The 21690-nt window shown below is 31.3% G+C and overlaps 1 protein-coding gene across 1 annotated transcript in view; it reads right to left on the bottom strand.

Annotated features, from left to right (window-relative positions):
* CNTNAP4 (contactin associated protein family member 4) overlaps positions 1 to 21545 on the bottom strand; it is a 630591-nt gene extending 609046 nt beyond the window's left edge. Inside the window, exon 1 of the mRNA XM_051996707.1 lies at positions 21014 to 21545. Within this exon, the coding sequence (XP_051852667.1) occupies positions 21014 to 21110 (97 nt within the window). The 5' untranslated portion in view covers positions 21111 to 21545. The remainder of the gene's footprint in view (positions 1 to 21013) is intronic.
* Positions 21546 to 21690: the final 145 nt, after the last annotated feature.

Genomic DNA, 21690 nt, shown 5'->3' with positions numbered 1-21690 from the left:
CAAAAAATTTCTGAGGAATTCTTTATTTTTTTATTTTTTTTAAAGTAAAGAATCTTTTTTTCTCATTAAATAAAATATTTATCTTCATTTGAATTCCCATGGGTTTGGTTTGGTTGTTTTTGTTTTATTTTGGGTTTTTATTGTTTGGTTTTTAGTTTTAGGATAGGGTTAGGAGCTGGGCATGCAATTTCTTTGGAGTAGATAATTACCATTAATTCAACTCAGTATCTTTTCTACAGATTTACTTAAAACAATAAGAAGTTAAGTGATTTTCTTAGGGTCACATAGTCATTTTGTGAAAGATAGGACTTGCACCTATTTTTCCTCTTGATTTCTGTTTATCTATTTATCTACAGCATCACCTTGCCTTTTTATTTTTAAGTTGTAAGAAAGCCTAATTTCTGTATTTTATGAGTCCTTTTCACTATTTATCTTTTATGTATGTATCTTTTATGTATGTGATATTTGCTCTTGTTAATTATATTTAGACTAAGTTCCCTGATGCCAAGAAAAGGTTTAAATACTCATTCTGATTTCTGAGTATTGTAACATTAGAAAGACAACATCCTCTTTTTGCCCTGAGTGAGACTGAGGCTATCACTAACTGAGCTGGAGGTGGAGGTATGTTATGCCAGAATGTTTTGCAAAGAATTGTGGTGGAGAAAAAAGCTTTTGTTCTCAGTTTTAGAGAGAAATGGATGAAAGGAAACTCTACTGGAGAAAAAACAATTAAGTGAGCTGGATATCCGGAGTACATGTGTTTTGAATGGAGATTGAGACAAGAGTGTTGAGGTGACTTCCTGAAGAGCCAAGTTAGTTTGCTTGTAACTCTCCCTTCCCCTCTATTCCCCTGCTGAGAGGTATAATTGAACTACTTCTCTGCCAAAAGCCTGAAAAAAGATAGGTAAGAGCCACTTCGATTTGGATTTCTACCATTTGTTTCTACCTCTGTCCACAGATGGCAGATATTTGGTCCAAAACTTCTGTTTTTTAAAAATTATTTTTAATAATTTTGTTCTATTCTCTATAATTGAAAGTGTATTACCATTGACCAAAATATAACAAAACTTTGATAGGTCATAATTTCTCTGTAATACATGTTTATACATTAATATTGTCCAAATATGGTGAAAGGGTTAGTTATGGAAAATGTTAGTGACTAGCTTATTATATAAACAGGATACAAATTCTTTGGAGGATAAGATTTCTGTTCAGAATCATTTTTTTTATGTTATTCATAATTTCAGGAACTTTGCCCATGTTAAAACAGACAATTAAAAATTTAATTTAAATTCAATTCAGTTGTCTCTTAGAATGTGTGTGTATGCATGAATATGTGTGTGTGTGTGTGTGTGTGTGTGTGTGTGAGAGAGAGAGAGAGAGAGAGAGAGAGAGAGAGAGAGAGAGAGAGAGAAACAGAGGCAGAGACAGAGAAACAGAGAGAGAGAGACAGAGAGACAGAGAGACAAAGAGAGAGAGAGACAGAGACAGAGACAGAGACAGAGATAGAGACAGAGACAGACAGACAGATAGAGACAGAGAGAGAAAACAGGAAACCAGGTCTCTAAATGCTCATTTCTCACCTGTCTAAATTACTTTAGGAATTCTCTGACTTCACCATGCCCCAGGAAGCTCACTATTGGAATAATTTCATTATCCTGCAAAATCTCATCAGCCTTGGTACTTGACCTCATCAGTACCCTCTGCCTCTGTGACTAGAAGATAGGATTATTAACTCCAAACATATATTCAATTAAGGAGAGAGATCAGTTTTGACATTTTATCTCACCTCACTCTACTGACTATTCTCCACCTCTCCAAGATACCTTTTCCTCCTCCCCCTTCTTATGTGTGTGTTGTTTTCCTCCATTAGATATTAAGCTTCTTAAGGACAGGTACTGTCTTTCTTCTAATTTTTATTCTCAGTGATAAACACAGTGCACATAATAGTTATTTAATAAATATTAACTAGTAAAATAAAATACAAAAACAACGTAGGCACTTACTAAGTACCATGATTTAGAATAACTGATCATAGCAATGGTTTAAATGGAAAAAAAAAACATCACAACATGTACCTGATTCAGTACTGCTCAACAGGAATATATCAACATGATTATAAACTTTAAAAATCAATACAATCGAAAGTATAGAAAAGTGATATGTAGAGAGCCAGAACTCTGTAGAAAGATGTTCACTCAGTGGAATTGATAAGACAATGGTTGTCTAGTTTTATATGCACTTAGTACTTAATATAGTTCTATAAGTTGACACCTATGATGGTGTAATTATAATAAAGTCAGCAAGAACTAAACAAGAGACATTCCATCTTTGATAAGGTTCCTGGTGGTTCTCCTTAGTTTCTCCACTGAAACCAAATCCCATCTGAAGACTCTCCAGAAAGCTATCCAGGCCCCAACTAAAAGAGACAGACTACAAAAGAAATAAAGAATTTGGATTTTATTCCTGCCTCTCTCATGGTGATTACTCTCAGCTGAAAGGAAGGCTGGTCCAAAGACCTCCAGAAAGCTAACCAGAACATTACAGTGATAGTATAGTTGCTTTCTAACATTCCATTCTTGACACATTGATAAGGGATAATCAGATGCTTAAAGAAGCAGGAATAGTGCCAGTGAATAAAAGAACATAATTCTCATTCTGTAAGACAATATGTGCATCTCCTACCAATACTCCAACTTAGCCTAGATATGATATAAGTTTAATAGGTCAGTTCTGAACTTGATATTTTCTTTTTCGTTTGATGCTAATATTTCTTCTAATTCCCTGGTTGGAAAGGCGTGGCACTCTGTCTCCTTCTTTTATCCTATGGGCACCTTCTCCAAATAACTAAATGTCTGACCAGACTCCATCTTGGCCATGGCAAAGCCAGGTATCTTTCTTCTCTGACCTATCACAAGCCAGAAATAACTTGTAATAAAAAGCAATCTATGCATCTGCCTAATTTTTTTGGAATGAAACACACACACACACACACACACACACACACACACACACACACATACAAATGATACCTTGATAGCTTATTTTCATCAAATCCAGTAAACCAGTATTTATAACACTAATGTCTAGTCAAAAGGAGTGAACTCACAATTTCTATGTAAATAAGGAAAGTAGGGATTTAGTGTTTATGTAACAATAAGAAAAATCTATATAAATAACAAAATGGTTCTATGGTATTAAATTGCTTGAATATGATCAATTCTACCTAATAACATTTATTAATAATATTAATAAATAATAATATAACATGATTAAAAACATCATTTAATAATGTGTAATATAAACATATTTTAACAAAGGAACAATTTTAAGTGATTTAAGAAAGAACCAATCCTTAGAACATAGAGCAGACTATTGCTATCACCTTTGAATCTTTTTTTTTATTCTATATATTATTATATGAGTTTAAATTATTTTTTAAATGCATGCCAGCTTCAAAATTTTGAGAATCAAAATAAACTTTGAAAAAGAAATAATGATGTTATAAATTGCCAGACAATTTTGAACATAAGAAACAAAATGCTAACAAAAAGGAAAGAAATCAATACTTACATTTGAGTTTCTGAAATGAAGAAGAAATGGAAGATAAAGTCTAACCTAATTCTTTGTTGTCCCCAAACCATATAGACATTTTTTCCATATAAAATTATCACAATACATATAAACTATATAGCAGAGCAAACATTATGAAAATAGCTGGATTGCTCAAGAATATATCAGCTGGGCACAAGAGCTGAGAGTCATTAAAAAAAAAAGATCAAAGCAGAGAAAATACAAAATATTGTGGAGATATGATAGATATGATAGATAGATAGATAGTCCCTCTTTGACTATACTTGAAGCCTGATATAGCTTGGATGCTATTATTAGTATAATCACTAAAAATCCCATATCTAATTTTATATCAATTATGATTGTGGTTCTTGGTATTGTTAGTGTTTCATGATTTGATATGATCATAAAATTCACTGGAACAATCAGATAGTACACTTGACAGAGTTCTGAGCTTGGAATCAGGAAGAATTATTTTCATGGATTGAACTCTGGTCTTAGTTATTTTATAGCTATGTGATCCTGAACAAGTCATTTAACCCTGTTTTTCTCAGTTCCTCATTTGTAAACAAATCTGGAAAAAGACATAGCAAATCATTCCAATATTTTTGCCAAGAAAACCCCAAATGGGGTCACAAAGAGTCATAGACAACTGAATAACACCAAATAAAATTCATCAAGTGTCTACCCTGCTCATGATTAGTCTCTACATAGTTTAATTTGGTGTTTGGAAAGTTGACTCAGTCCATTTCTAGGACAATATGCAAAGTCTTTTCCAGGAGGTTAGAATTATTATTTCTAGTACTAGAAAACAGTTTTTTATTACTAAAGGAATATGAGATTTAAAAATTTATTTCTTCACACAACCCTGTGAAATTAATAGAATATAATATCCTTTTTTTGACTAAAGAGAAAACCGAGGCCCAGTGAAATTAAATAACTTGTCATATTCACACATTAAGTTTCATAGCAGGTAGTCAAACTTTGATTCATTGATTTCAAATCTAGTAATCTTTTATAAGATTCCATACATATGAAATGAAAACTGTTCAAAACATTAGATTAAGATTTTGGTATCAACATATTAGTATACTTGAGAAAGAAAAGAATAGAATGGAGGCTTCTAATAACCAGTACAGATGTGTTGGAATTGCATGCATAGATTAGGTGATTGTTAAATTTTCAATATGGGCATTTAAACATTAGAAAAAGCAAATATAACTAGGGTTATATTTATAGTTTTGTTGATGGTCTAAATTTAAATTGTTAATAGTGCACCTTAAATTTGTGTGGATTCAACATTTGGGGGTGAGGTAGAATGGCAAAAAGAGGATGAAGGTGGGGAGAGCCAGTTGCTAAATCTTTTTCCAGTACACTTTTTCATGAAAGGATTAAAAAGATTATAAATCATGAATTAATTGATTTCTATTGTCTTTCTACTGTGCATACTATGAATAAATTCTAGAATTTGTTTTCATGTTGAACAGGACATACAAGAACATATACTAAAATCAAAGCATATAGAAACAACAAAAAAATTAGGACCCCCTTTTATATATGGAGCCTTTCCTGATTTACTCTGTCTACTATTGTTTTCTCCTCAGAAATTCTCTTTATACATTTTATGTATACTTATATATATATATATTTATGCTTTTTACAACTATACTAGGACAAGGTTAGTGTTTAGGTGCTTAGAATTTGGTCTTGAAATGAAATAGACCCTGGTTCAAATCCTGCATCAAACACTTCCTAGATGAATAAATTTAGGCAAGTCATTAAATGCACACTTTAGTTTCTTCTGCAAAATTGGGCAAAATTTTCTTCTGCAAAAAAAAAAAAAAGTAATTATCACTTAGGGTTTTTATGAAGACCAATGAGGATGGATAGATAGATAGGTAGATAGATATATAGAATACTTAGTAAACTTTACAGAGCTATATAACTGCATTTTCATTTTGGTTTTGTTCATTTGTTTTTCAGTCATATTTGACTCTTCTTGATCCCATTTTGGAATTTCCCTGGCAAAGATACTGGAGTGGTTTGTCAGTTTCTTGTCCAGTTCATTTTACAGATAAAGCAAATGAGGCAAGCAGGATTAAGTGACTTGTCCAAGATCACAAGAGTAGTAAATATTTGAGTATTTATTATTATTATTATTAACAATATTTTTATTTTATTTCTTGAGGACAGGGACTATTTCACTTTTATCAATGTATCACCAGTGTTTGGCACAGTTCTTGGTCCATACTAAATACTTAATAAATGCTTATTTACTGATTGATTTTACAGGAGTATTGAGACACATACTTTATTATTTTTTATAAGCGGTAACTCTGCCCAGCATGGTGTGTCCTCATCAGAGAAAGTACTGTGTTCCATGCACAAACTGGAATTGAATTAGCTCAGAAAAAATGCAAGATGCACAGAATTAGAGAATCCTCCCCAAATGTTCATAGGGACTATCTTGTGTCCGATCTGTTTCAGAGCATCCCAAGCTTATTTGGTCTGATCAGCCATTTGGACACACTATAACTCGACTCTTAACAATGATGTCATTTTGATCCTTTTGGAGAGCAAAGGACAACAACCATAAAAGTTAGCTCACTCAAATATATTGATAATTCAGTAACATTTCTTTGCACTCAGTAGTAGAAAAATTTTTTACTTTCTGAGATTTCTTTGGCTTTTGTTAGCCTAGAAAGGGACATAAAATGAAGCTTCCTCCTTCTTCCCCTTTTCATTATTAGCACATTCTATCTCTATTAGGGTTTAAACTGCTTGTGCAGCAAGGCACTTGTGCTATTAGATATTATCTAATTTATTAGATATTCTAGATATTAGATATAGATGCCTATTTTCCCCCTTGTTTACCTGAATATCCAATTCCAACATTTCACCCCCTGCCCAATCAACATCTGAGCATGCTGCTGATGGAAAATGACTGACAGCTTGTTAAATGTTCCCAGGGGGAAATATATGAATATATATTCATATCTTCAATTATATACACACATACACATGCATATTCATACTCACTCACTCACATATATGTTTGCAAAAAGTGTTTTTTTAACTGTCAACTGAGAGCTACCAGTCTGATAAGAAGACAGATAAGAAGATCTGAAAGGGGATGAGGATGATGATTCAGCTGCTCTGAATTACATTCATTTTTGTCACCCTATCAGTCAAGAAGACTAAATCTCCCTCATTACATTAGCACTGTGCAGGAAAATGCTGAGAAAGATAGAAACATTTGTCAACAATCCAGCAAAGTATCCAAACTTAGAAGATCACCTAGAACATTTGAGGCTCAATAAATATTTTAATTCAATTTATCAAATGTTTATTAGGCTCCCAGTGCAAAGAAAGTACTTTGTTAGGTACTGAGATAAAAAAAAAAAAAAAACATGAAAGAATAACACTCAACCCATGCTGTTAGTAGGAGAAAATAGAAGGGGGAAGCACTAATAAATGTAATTCAATTTAAATAGAGTGATGAGAGTTTGGAAAACATGGGAGTGAAGGGGGGGGAAGGAAAAGATTCAAGGGCTTAGAGGTTATTAATTATGAAAAAGAGTGTAAGAATGTTTATTTGGGAGACATGAGGGAATAAAGGAAATTTTGGTCAGAGATAGGAGATTGTAAAGTGCATATCAATTATAAAATGTCTCTACCTGAAATGTTCTTTCAAGCGTTTGTCAGACACATGAAATTTCTAAATAATGATGGCTCATATTTACATTGAAAATTAAGATTTATTTTGTTTTGTTTTTTAGAGAGGAAATATCCCACAAGGTAGGTAATAAAATATTATTATAACCTCTATTTCATAAGCAAAAACCAAAAAAACAAAAACTGAGACTTCTCAAGATGATGTAATAATCCAAAAGTATCATAGCTGTAAGTATGAGAGGCAGAATTTGAATCCCTGTTCGGTACTATTCATACCATGCCATACTGCATCTCCTCTGGCATACTGTCATAAGTCACATAAATTCTAGGTAATCAAAGTAATCTGAAAATCTTGAGTTAGATTTTAATACTGTGAGACTATAAAGATGTTTTTTTCAAGACACTGAGTCTTTCATGTCACTTTAACTAAAAGACTTTAAAATATATATCCAGATAAAGGAAGTACAATTATACTTTTTTACCTAGCATCAATGGAAGGGTGCAGTAGCAGAATTATTAAATTGTTAGAAAATATGCACATTTCAAGCAAAAATTAGTTTAACATAAACTCATCATAGAAACCTGGTCAGTTGTCACAGCTACAGATAATAATGACCATGGTGATAGTTAAGTTTTTAATGTTGTTAAAGCTTTATTTAAATGTTTTGAACATATAATAGTAATAAATTTACCATATTTGTCTTTTTTCTTTTAAAATTAAAAAATTTAACTTCTTAGGTAGTAGTACTTTGTTTCAGTTCAACTGTAGAAATCCTCTTTTTTTTTTTTTTAACATTTCCACCTTCTTCATTATTAAGCAAATAATAGAACTATATCACACAAACCAAATCTGAAGATTTCATTAAAATCTTGGTAAAGCAACTCAAGAAAAACAGATGTTTCATAATCAACAACAGGCATTTCTTATCTAGGAGATGGAAAAATGCCTCCAAAGGAACTCATGTGAAATTTGGAAGCTATCATGATCTAGCAATGATGTTGTTAAGGTTTAGATCCTAATCTTTCCATGATACATGCAAATTATGCTATAATGCACACATGTGTGTATATTGTATGTATTCATTTGTATGTGTATATCTATATGTGTGCCTATATTCTAGAGCTATATAAAATTCCCCAGTCCAAGTTCTTATGTGAATTTTTAATTTTATTTTATTTTTACCAGAGTCTGAACCTATTTCTTTTTAAACATCTCAAAGAAAACATAGCAAATAAAGATCTTCTTATAGGATCTTTTAAATTTCACTGAAGGTTATCTCTTAGTTATTTTAAAAGGTAGTATCAAATACTAATACTTTACTAGCTTTAGAACTCAAAGAAGAAAGGTCCAAGAACATGGAATGACAGCAAAGATTGGGGGCATTTCTCCTTTAAATACATAATTAAGGATAACAGATTCTGTCAGACAAAAACAGGTATTTGGAGTTTATTGTGTGCTTCCTGCTATGACTTTAAATTCCAATTCCAGCTTCTGATTTTGTAGTTCCTGGCTTTCAGTTAAAGTCTTGGGACCTAATATTCCTTTTGTTGCCATTGTTCAATCGTAATAATAGAATCTGACTCTTCAAGACCCTATTTTTACAAAGATATTGTAGTAGTTTGTCATTTCTTTCTCCAGATGATTTTATAGATGTGGAAACTGAGGCAAAAAGGCTAAATGATAGTGTAAAAGTAATGAAGTCAGTTTTGAATTTAGGCTTCCTGATTTGGAGCCTGATACTACCGTGCAAATTAGTTGCCCTAATATTCCTATGAAACTCTTATTATTAGAAGAAGCTTTGCATGAGCAGCTTTGCCTGATTTCAACTCCATGAAAAAGATGCCTATTCAGGATAAACTCATTACTTCTAATCTCATCAACCTACTAAATCAAATCTTGGAAACACCTCCCTCAGGCTACTTTCCCCTTTCATTGATGGGCTGAGGGAAAACTATAAAACTCAATGCAAAGCCTTACTTATAAAGGGCAGAAATTAGACTTTTAGTTCACTCTACTTTGAATCTATCACTCTATTAGTTTTCAACTCAGTGTAAAAATATGTCTCCTGGTGTTTTACACATACAATTTCCAATCTTTTCTGTATTGTCTTTTCCCATTTGGTTTTAAGTTCCTTGGGATTAAGGACTGCTTAATACTTTTCCTGGTACATAGTAGATATTTGATAAATGTTTATTGAATAGAATTTAATTGAAATACTCTAGACCTGGGCTCAGGAAGACCTGAGTTCAAATTTAATCTCAGACACATATTGGCTTTGGGATCCTGCACAAGTCAATTCTATTTGGTTCAGTTTTCTAATCTGTAAAATAGAGTTAATAGTAGCATCAACTTCCCAGAATTGTTGTGAGGATTAAATGAGATAATATTTGTAAAGCACTTAGCACACACAGTGTTTGGCACAAATTAGAAACTTATCAAATGGATTAAAACAAAGCAAACCTAATTCAGTCTTTAGTGTGGTAGTGAGACTGTAATTGGCTTTGATCATTTGGATCCAGATTTCCTTTCTTCAGGGGGGAATTTGTCTTATGGTTTGTTTAGAAGTTGGTATTATTACTGGCTCAGTTGAGAATCTAGCAAATTATTTCAATGTTTAGTCTTTGTCCATTTTCAATTCTTTACCTTTCCTATTCCAGTAGATTCTAAAGTTATTGTTTTTGGGGGAGTTGGTATGCAAAAAAAAAAAAAAAAGGAATAATAGCAGAGAGATCTGGGAATATGGAATAATCCCTGTTATCAATAAATGTCAGGAGCAGAAAAATAAGACTTCAAAGAGTAGAGGAGGAGTGAAAGGGCACTTTACCTACAAGTTGAGTCTGAATTGGATTTCAGCTGACTAAAAAAAGATAATCAATTACAATTCTTGAGTATTCACTAAGTACTAAGAATTATAAGGGATGGCAAGCAGAGATATAAAACAGAAATGATCTCCTCTCAAGTACACACAATAACTGGGGTAATAGAAAAGTATAAGGTAACACAGTTATAAAAATTATATTCAACAAAACAAATAAATATTCATTGAGTGTTTTCCTAAGATGTAGCTATACATTGTAAACATATATAAATCTACATAAAATTTATATAAGGCATGGAAAGACTTTCAAATATTATATACACAAGATCTAGATTATGCTATCATCTATAGCACTTGAAGGTTTGCAAAATACTTTACAAATATTATCTCATTTGATTCTCACAACATTCTTGGGAGTTAGATGATATTATCATCCACATTTTAAAGATGAGGAAAATTAAGAAAACATATGATGGATAATAGATAGATGGATACCTCATAAATAGAATCAAAAATTGAAATTACAGTTTTCCAAATATTTCCCTTAAAATGTATAACAAATACCAAATGATATCATATTAGGCTGGATCCAATAGCACTTTAAGTAAGTATACAGCATTTGGTTTTCAGTAAGAATTAGTAAAAGAAGATATACTAATATTTATAGTAAATTTATAGTAAAATTTGTGGTAAATTGAATTAAGACACCACACATACCACAAACACGTGTTTGTGTGTGTGTATCCTAAATTGCTCATTGTATCAACTGTCAAATCCAATGGATTACTAATACTAATAATAATGTTCTAACTTTCAATATTTGCTTCTACCCAACCTAAAATAATTTGATGTAGATGATTGATAATCTATAAGAATCATAAAACAACTAGATTCTATTTAATATAATTATTAACTTTGTCCAAAAAAAATGACCATTTCATGAGCAGAGATTTAGCAAAGGCTCTATTCTGACAACTTTATTCTATTGATCACAAAGGAATAAAGGAAGTGTATCAGAAGACTTTTCCTAAACTAATTATGAGCTATGGTGGGGCATGAAGGAAACCCAGGAGAAAGAGTTACTCAAATTTGTCCTGCACCAGAATTGTTTAGGCTTATCTTAATGTAATAGGGATAGAATAATATTGAAAGTTAACATGATAAATGTGTGAATTCTAATTCAAATAGATAATGTTTCCCATTAATAATTTTAACTATAAAATCTGGCCAGAGTTTATTGTGCTCCATTTAAAATATCCAACAAACTGTGTTTACTTTTAAGGGAATTTTTAAATAGATGTGTTTTGGATTTTAAATTAATCATCCTTTTGTTCCAAAGACTACTTCAGTTTATAAGAAATGATTAAATATTTCATTATATTTCATAGATAACTAAAGATTTCATATCATAAGTGAACAATTATAATGGAGTACTCCAAACATAAGTGGCTATATGTTTGCCAATGAGAGCCAAATTTTGGGATTTTCTAACTCTCCATTAAAGTATTTTTAAATCACTTTTCTTGGTTACTTTTACTATGTGTAAACTTAAGGAAATGTGATATTTTAAAATTGTATCCTGTGATTATTTAAATTTATGTACTTTATAAATTCACATATAGAAAGATTATTTAGACCAGAAGATATATAGGGGATCCTTTAAAACATGACTTCGTTTTCTAGTTGAGCCAATCAAAGTTCAGAAAAAATTGAAACTTGTCATCTAATTAATGGCAGACTAATAATATGAAGTCATAACTTTTGATTCCCACTGGTATTTGCATCCTTAGTTGAGACAATCGGAAACCTTAAAAATATGTTATATTTTGAAGTATTTTAAATATGTAATTTGATGGTCATCAAGTATTCAAAATAACATAGTTTCCAGTATGTGTATGTATATATCTATCTAGATACATACATATATATATATATATATATATATATATATATATATATATATATATATATATATATATATATATGTGAATGTGAAGACCCTATCATTTAATTTAAGAAGAATGGATGGTCCTTAAATTGTTACATGCCAAAATAGTCTTTGACTAAAACACTACTCTCTCATTAGCTTCAAAATAAAGTGTCCTCTATAATTAAGACAATTGCTGTTCTTACTGTTCTCTCCCCCACCCCAATCCAAATTTGTCTATAAAGCAAGATCTTTAATAGCATTAATTTTATCTTTTATTTCCTGGTGAGGAGAGTGACACACACAAGTCATACAGAATCATTGTTAAGTATGGGGTGTTCTTGTGGTTTACATTGTGCTTTCCTGGAAAATGAGCCATCAAGAGATTGTGATAGAATGATGTTATCCTCCTAGTTTAGCAGAATCTACACAGGCTTACAACAGGCATCTTGCCATCTCTCAATTCTTCACTCTGCCAAAAAACACAGGCTGGGGATTATTTTCCTGACATCACTACCAAGTAGGAAGTAAGCAACCATATGCTAGGTACTGGTTGCAACAGTGCAATATTTATGCCCCCTAGTTCAAAGAACATTATTCTCTTAATCTCAGTATAAAACAAGTCTTCATGTAGTTGTCCAATCCAGAAGCATGTTCTCCCTGAATGCTAAATTTATCTGTTAATACTTGATATTTAGGTGCCTAGAAACTGATAGTTAAGAAGACTTTACACCTGTGCAATCTAGTATCCTCTTGTTTCATTATTTGAGAACTACCTAAGGAGACAGGTAATATATTCCTTCAAGAATTTCTTAAATATTAAATTACGACCTGGATGACTTGAATAAGATAAAGACAACATAGATTCTTGGCTAAAGTCCCTGATTAATGCTAAAATAACAACTAAATTCAGATTCATTCAAATAGTTCAAGTAACCTGTCTAAGGTCATTTAGTAAACTAGATTAGAACCTTACTTATGTTTCTCCAGCACCACACTGTAATAATTGCCTATAGAATATATGACATATTCAAAATGTTTTTCCTTTGAATGATGTCAAGTAAAAAATATGCAAGTCATATTCACCGCAAAACTGTATAATGAATGTGATTTAGTAATGCAGACAAATTTAAATATTTGACCTGCTGTTCCTAATATTTTATCCCTTACGACCCCATTTAAAAAAAAGTCCTCATTTTACCCATTTTCCCTTCTTTATTCTTTAAAAGGGTACAGAAACATACAGCTATCCTGTGAGTTAGAAATAAGCAATATCTTATTATAGAGCACTACCAAGTAATGAGATATACTTAATAAAAAAGTAATTAGAACTACAACCCAGTTGATATATTTTATAGTTTTTTTTCCTTTTCCTCTGTGATTTAAAATCTTAGAGGTAGTTTTCATCACTGCTCTATTAAATAGGTATGGTATTTAAATAATAATTCTGTAGTTACTAATTTAAAACTACTTAAAATGTCAAAAGTTTCCAGGCTTCAATCACTTTCCAAATTATTGCACTGGAAGTACTCATTAACTGGAACATAAACAGGATCATTTTTACCTCCTGTTTTATGCCACTTTTCCCATTTTATTACTAGAGTAACAGTTTCTCATGAACCATGAAGGGAATTCATTGTGAAAAAACAAAAGGCATGGTCTATTTCTCTCCAGAATATTGGTTTTACTACAGATACCTATGACTATGCCAATGTGAAAAGATTGCTGCGTATTATGTAATGATGTGCTTACATCTATCAGAAGTTCAGTAAACATTGGAAAGACAGTGTTTCAGCTTTCTTGAGATTTATCAAGAATTGTGCATTTTAGAAATTGATCCCCTCTGGGGTACTATACTAACTTTTGTTAATTCAATTTGGTAATTTAATTTATTGACATTTGTAGAAGATAATATGAATGAGTCCAAAATATTGAAAATGAAAGAAATAATTCACCTTCTGACAGAGAGATAGTGAACTTAAAATCCAGAAAGAGACATGTATACTTTTAGACATGGCTAATATGAGAATTTATTTCATAAACTATATAGAGAGGTAAGAGATTTCATTCTTCAAAAAATGTGGTGTAATAGGAGACAGAATTTTTTAAAAATAGTACTTGAAAAATAAAATACAAAAATCACTATTTTGATAAATAAATTAAAAAGAGATGATAAAATAACCAGATAAGGGAAATAGAGTTACATAACTAACAGGTCAATGAAAGCAGAATTAACAACTAGACAAAAGAAAAGCTTGTCTTTTAGGACTATAATATCTAGAGTGCTCCTGTTTGAAGCATTCAAACTAAAGGTATTCTTTCTGAAAAAAAAAATCATATGAAAAGACTTTTACATGTACTAAATACATCCACTAATAGTCATAAGGCAGCAATGAGGAAGAGTCTGAAAGTGTAATTTCTACAAGACTAATAATAAATCTAAAGTTTCTCAGATTAGAATAAGAATCATCATTATCTCATATACTTGCCTTTTCTCATCAAGTTCCATAACTTTAAAATTTGTGTATTTACATTTTCATTCCTCTTGATTTCAGAGGAAAAATAGATTCTAAATTTCTTTTACTTGAAATGTGTATTTCTTACTTGAAATATATCCTTAACAGCAACTTTCAATCTCAGAATCAATTGCAGCTTTCACTTTTAATATAAATAATGGAAATATACATAATCCTCATAAATTTTCTAAGATTTCTTAGTTGTTTTTGTTTGTCTAAGTGTAATTTGAATGGGGGAAGGAGACTTGTTTTTCCTCTAAACTTTTTTTAATTATTTAATTTGGCAATTAAAAAAAATGTGTAACTTCACATTTTGTTTGTTTGTTTGTTTTCCTGATGGTAGACTGATGATAAATGGCTTACTAGATTGAAGTTCTATGGTTGGCAGTATGCATTTCTAAAAGTACAAATTGAATAATCAGCCAAGATCATGCTATGCAAAGGTGTCCTTGCCTCAAGCTGTTTCACTGTCTGAATAAGTTAGATTAATTTATCCAGGACTCCTCATTACCTAACTAAGTTGGTTGTCATATTTAACTCTTTTTGAAACAATTTGAGGATTCTAGAGAAAACAAACTGAAGACAAAAGAAGATCTGAATTATACACAAATTTATTAGCTAAGTAATGATAAAATGAAAGTGACATTATCCAGTACTTTGCTAATTAAAAGCTCACGATATGGGCATTCATATATTCTCTCAGTAAAATCTTCAAGCAAAGTGAAATACTGGAAGTTAATATGTAACAAAAGAGCATAACTATTTTTCTCCCTTAGTGGGTATTCATACTTAAAAGCTTTAGAAGGGAAAACAAAGTGAAAGGAATATCACATAATGATTATATGGATTAACCCTTAGATAACCTTAGACTTTTTGGCACTTGCTTTTTCATCCATTACATCACGTGAGAAAATATATTACATTATTTAATATCAATTTGGAAAATTATTTTAAAAAAGAAAAGTTCTGTTAGAAAAATGGAATACATTAAAAAAACTGTCATTTGATGACAGACTAATTTTCAAAAACTGAGATGAATATCATATAGTTGATGATTGTACAAAGAACATAATCAGTGTGCCTTACTGTATCAGCATATTAAATATTGATCTATATTAGGTTAAACTTTATTGCAATATATTCAGTGGACCAGTTTTGAGCATTTTGCCTTGTTAGAATTTTATCATATTTTTTTTTACCTAAAACAAGTGAACAGTTATGTGGGTCTCAAAGCTGTATTTTAGCACACTTGTTCTAATGAAATTTGACCATAGTCATTAAGAAAATCCATAATGTACACATATTCACAAACTTAGACCTTCCCCAGATGATGATCCATTACTAAAATTCTTTCTATAGTGAATTTATAGTTCTACACATCTTAAAAAATTATTTAACTCTTCTGAAATTTGTTGTAACTATTATTTCTATGTAAAATAATGAAATAAAAGTAACGATGTGAACAAAATGAAATTATGGGAACTAAGAAATATAATGTTAAATTCAATTTTATACAAACATAGTTTTTAGATTCTTAAAACAATTGTATATCCATGACCCATTTATTCAACAAGAAAGACTAATAACAAGTAGATTATTCATTAATCATCAATTTTTAAGTTTCTAGGATAACATTTTCAATCTAATGAGTATTTGTTGAAAAGCTTTAAATGATAAGATTTAAATTATGCCTCTGATCTTAAATTAGATATTCAAGTGCGCATTTTTTCCTGATTTCCAAGTTCATTATAATAAAAACATCTGGTTCTCAACAAAACTCTGTGTGTGTATATATATATATATATATATATATATATATATATATATATATATATATATATATATACATACACATATATATATGTATGTATGTATATATGTATATTTATGGATGAATGAATGTGTATATACATTTGAATATACATAAATGCTAGACCTATGCTTTAGATTATACTGATATAGGAACTCCAACTGAGGAAATATTCTCTGCTAATGAAAATTATGATTTTTTTTCTGAAACTTAGAATTTTACTTATGTTGGCCATTAATAGCTTAAGTGACTTGTCTCGGGTACTACAGTATGTGTATAAAAGAAGACTTGAACAAAAGTATTCCTGACATTATTTGTCTTTCTATTTACTATGCCATATTGCCTTTCTTTAAATCTAAAAGAAAACTAAATCATCCTCATGACAGGGTGAACTGCTAATAGAACATACTGAGACCAAACTAACCAACAGTAGCTATAAATATTAATCAATGGTTTTTCAATTAATCAGTTATTTTTCCTATTGAATTATTTTATTCTTCTAATATCTACGATGCATTCTTTCTCTACTTTGGGGGCAAGGCAGACACTGTCCATCTTAATTTTTAGAAAAGACTTAGAGAATGATAAGTAGCTTTAAAATAGATGCTAGAAATTAAATTTAGATTCTATCAGATATTTGTTGTTGGCAAAGATGGACATGAATCAGAAGGAGTGTCATCTCTTTAATATATAGAATAACTAAAGAAGTCTCTACTACAACTTTTAGAATTCTGACCTTAGATTTCAATTCTAGCCAAAAGAACTTTCCCATGTAATACAAATCGATAGTCCTGACTAAGAATAATAAAAATAAAAAAAGGTTTCAAAGAGAAGACCAGTTGCTTAATTCATTGCTTTTACAATATCAGTTACTACAGTGTACTTAAAACAATCTCTTTACTATGTTTCATTTTGAAAATGATAGAGTACACAAACAATTCAGGAAAATAAGGAAGACATATGGATGTGGTGTTTTCCAAATACAGAATGTACTATTTCAATTAGCAACTTTCCACTTTCCAAATTCTTCAAACTTAAAGTGTTCAGATTAATCAGAACAGTTTATATTCAAAATAAAATAGACATAATTACAACAACACAAAGTAATTAATGAAACTTTTGCCCCTGCCCCCTGACATAATTTCTTATGACCTAGTTTCACATAGGCAGCTTAGGCTACTTTGGAGAATGATTGATTTAGTTAGGGAGAAACAGCTGTAAATACAGTGAGAAAAAAAAAAAAAAGTATGTTCACAAAAAGAAAAACATTATATTTTTTAATACCTAGAAGTATTTTCAGAGGAAAGTTTTTCATACTGCATACATAGGTATTTGTATATAAATCCACATTTGCTTGCCATCTTTTTACATTCAGATATAAAATAGATACATTACAAACTTGCACATAATGTCACACCTGTCCATTTTGTATGCGTGCCTGAGCAATTGATACTCTTATATTCATACAATCATGTATGAATACACACACACACACACACACATATATATATGTATATATGAATAGCATCAATGCAAGTCTCTTTGTAGTAAGATACAGGTATACATGGGTTTATGTATGTATGTGTATTTGGAAGAGTGGATGAATAGGTGGAAAGGCATGCATAAATTGTCATCCAGGTGTGCCTACCCATCCAGCCCACACTATAAACTCACTAATACATGTATGTATAATAATACACATACATCAGGACATATGCATATGAATATATATATGTAGATATACCTATTTATTTTTTCATGGCTTTCAAATAGGGTAGGAATATTATTCATTTCAACAAACTTTTTATATACTATGTATAATATCAATATGTATAGTTAGCTCTCTTTATGAGTGATTTTTAAGCATTATCTACAAGAATTATTCAAGTCTAATTAAAAGCAACTCTCTCCAAAACCACATTTTGCATGATTTTAAAATGTATATGATTTTTGTTACCTATTCTTTTGAAAAATTCTATTTTTGCTAGTAAGATATTATTATTGTAACAACAGAATTTTTCAAGTAAGAATTTTTTAATAATTGCACACTAATCTTTTTTTGTAAAAAAAATTTCAAACTGAATTTTCAGATGTTAACATATTTTAAACTTTTACATTGATCCAAATAAATAACTCTCAAAATATTCAAGACAAAAAAAATATTCCAGATGAACTGATTTACAGTGTCCCAATAGAGATGTTTATCCCAATCACTGTTACAAATAAAGTAAAAATGAAATTAATAATTACTATCTTCACTTTCTTACCTATAATAATATATCTGTAAATATGAAATAGTTTAAACTTTGATAATTAAAATACTTTTATAAGTTTCAGTTTATAAGTCAGTGTTACAACACTCTTAAAGGTATCAAAACCAAAGTAAAGGAATTCCTGAGAAATTATCCCTTAAAAAAAAAATCTCTCTCCTCTCTGTGTATCTCTCTCTTTCTCCCTGTCTCTGTCTGTGTCTCTATCTCTGATCTCTTTTTCTCTGTCTGTCTCTGTCTCTATCTCTCTCTGTCTCTCTGCCTCTGTTTCTGTCTCTGTCTCTGTCTTTCTGTCTCATGCCAATGAGACACCTCTCCTAAGCAATTTTTTAGCCATGTTACTCTTTAGTGAGACATCTTGTTCTTTACATATGGAAATTTAAAACAAGCAATCTTCCTTTATAACAAGCAATCTTATTGGGGGGGGGGGTGGAGGTAGGGAAGGAGGTAATGAGGAAGACAGAGAAAGATACACACACACACACACACACACACACACACACACACACACACAGAAATAGAGGCAGAAAGGCAGAGAGACAGAGACAGAGAGAGACAGATACAGAGAGATAAAGAATTTACTTATATTATTTTCTGTTTCTTGTGCTTTTCTGTAGTTTTTAATTAAAAAAAAAAGAAACAAAGGTAATCATTTGTCGATACAGCCTAATCACATATTTATAAGGCAAGGCAGGATAGTACTTCAAAGCATTTCTGTTTCTTTAAAAGGAAGAACTATTTTTGAAGTCATGTTTCTTAAATTGTAAGAGTGACCTCTAGTGCCTTATTTCTCTGCTATACTTCGGCAGTTCTATGCTGCAATGCTTTGCTTTTTATTTATTTCTTTTTAAATAATGATTCATGTAGTTTTTAAATACAATATTCAATGATAACCAAAGTACAATTGTCTTGGTAATGTGTAAATAATTGAAGTTTGTCAGTTTCTGGAGTACTTCCAGAATTAAATTAGAGTTTTAGAAAACATCATGGCAGTTGCCTACAAGAGTTAAGTGTTCATTTTTTGTCCTGATATATACACTAGAGCATTGAACGAGCTACCATTACTGAATGACAACACAAGATCATCGTGGTAATTTTATATAAGTGATTGTGTTGTGCTCAGAGTTTCATTTATGCTTCTTCCCCTTAGCATACTTCCCCAGGATCTTAAGTACTATAAGATGTTGAGTTACTACAAACTTCCTAGTTAACTGTTTAGTTGTTTCCCCCAAACTGTCCCCCAGCTGTACTGCAGTCATGTAATTCCTGAGTGTTCCTACTAGCACTTTCTTGAAAGAGCCAATCACTCACACATTTTGGAGATGGTGAGAGAGGAGGATGGGAGTCAAGATTTCAACGAAGAAAAAAACAATTATATTTTATCATTTTGAGCTTTGAGCAAACTGATAATGAAAATCCTAGTCTTTGAGACTATGAACATTTCATTAAAGGAAGGAGATAGTCTGCTTACTTTGGACTGCTAACAATTTAAAAAACACAACAATGCAAATTAACTTTTTATAAATTATTATAAAATATTAACTCATTGGGTTCTGCCAATTTTTTTTCCCTGAAAAGTCTTTTGATTAGATTCATAATGCTGTTATTTAAAGAGTGGGAGTTTATTATGTGTTTATAGAATCCACATGCATGCACACACAGATCACTCATAAATAAGACTTTTAATGACATTATAAAAGTATATCTAAAATATAATTTTCATCAACGTCTAGATCATCAGCTACATTTCTGTTTCTTATGTTTAAAAAAAAAAACTTTCTACTACTGAAAATGAGACCCCCCTCTTTCAGGTATACCTGTGTAGCTCAATATCCAATGTTTGGGTGTTCCTACATGTGTTCTTCTTCTGAACTATACAATAAATCAGTTATTAGAGTACCACTGTAATTCTAAAGATGCAGACAGATACTAGTCTACAAAATTATAACCTGCTAACATTCTAGTTGATGCAGTGTACTATAAAGTCTGCCAGTTCTTTTCTGTTGGACATAATTCCTACAAAATGCAGTAGTTCTCAAAAGGAATAAATGAAGACATTTGCATACTAGTCCTTGGTTAAGATGCTAATTTCAGATTTTACTAGAATTTGAGGTTTTTCAATGGATATTTAAAGAAGACAGAGTAAATATCATGCCTACAGACAAAAGTAAAAAAAAAAAAATACAGGGTACATTTTAGAAAAGAGAACTAGTGGGGGTGGGGATGGGGGTGGCAGTTGTAAACAGAGATTTCTTTTCCAGGGTTACCACTTAAACATAAGATTCAGAAGCATGATTTTTTTTTTCCAGAACAAATTTTGAAATACTATTTAAGATAATAATAAATATAATAATTAAGAAAAATAGTAAACCCCAAAGTTTTTCAGATAGCCTGAAGTTTTAAAAATCATTTGTTTTACTTACGTATATTTCCTGATACTACTGGGCTCCAATTTTGAATAGATAAGAGAAACAGGAGCTTGAGGAAGGCTTCAGTGACAGAATCCATGTTCATATTCATTGAGGCACCCAAAGAACCAGATTATTAGGAAGCAGCTGCTCTCTTCAGTCCTATTTTTGTTCCTCTTCTCTCTGCCTCCGTCGTCCTCGTCTCTCTCCCTCACTCTCCCTCTCCCTTTTTTTTTTTTCTCTCTCTCACTAAAGGCTTCTCAGAGCCTAGACTCCTCAGTCAAATGCACCCTGCATCCTTTCAAACATGAATACACACCTCCAAACCTGCTCCCCATCCCCTACCCCTCCCTAACAGCAGCAATCCCTGAAGAGCAGCAGCAAAAAATCTCTCTTCCAATTTCTCAGAATCACTCAGGGCTAAACTGCTAGACTACTCTGTACAGCTTGGTTACTGAAGCTTCATGTTCATAATGTGTCCTGGACACCCCTTGTGGTGACAGGTAGGAAATGTGAGTCTATGATGAAAGCCAGACAATGAGATACAGCAGCCTGCACATTGGCATCGATATAGGCTCTCGCTGCTGTTTTTGCTCCCTCTGTGCTCCATTCATCATAATGAACACTTTGGGGGTGGGGAGAGAAAAGGATTGGGGAGGAGGAATAAAATATTCCTGATTCAGTAGCCCATC

This window comes from Antechinus flavipes, chromosome 1 (genome assembly GCF_016432865.1).
Source record: "Antechinus flavipes isolate AdamAnt ecotype Samford, QLD, Australia chromosome 1, AdamAnt_v2, whole genome shotgun sequence".
Lineage (NCBI taxonomy): Eukaryota > Metazoa > Chordata > Mammalia > Dasyuromorphia > Dasyuridae > Antechinus > Antechinus flavipes.
The sequence above is the reverse complement of the archived record's forward strand: the minus strand, read 5'-3'. Positions and strand labels throughout refer to the sequence as shown.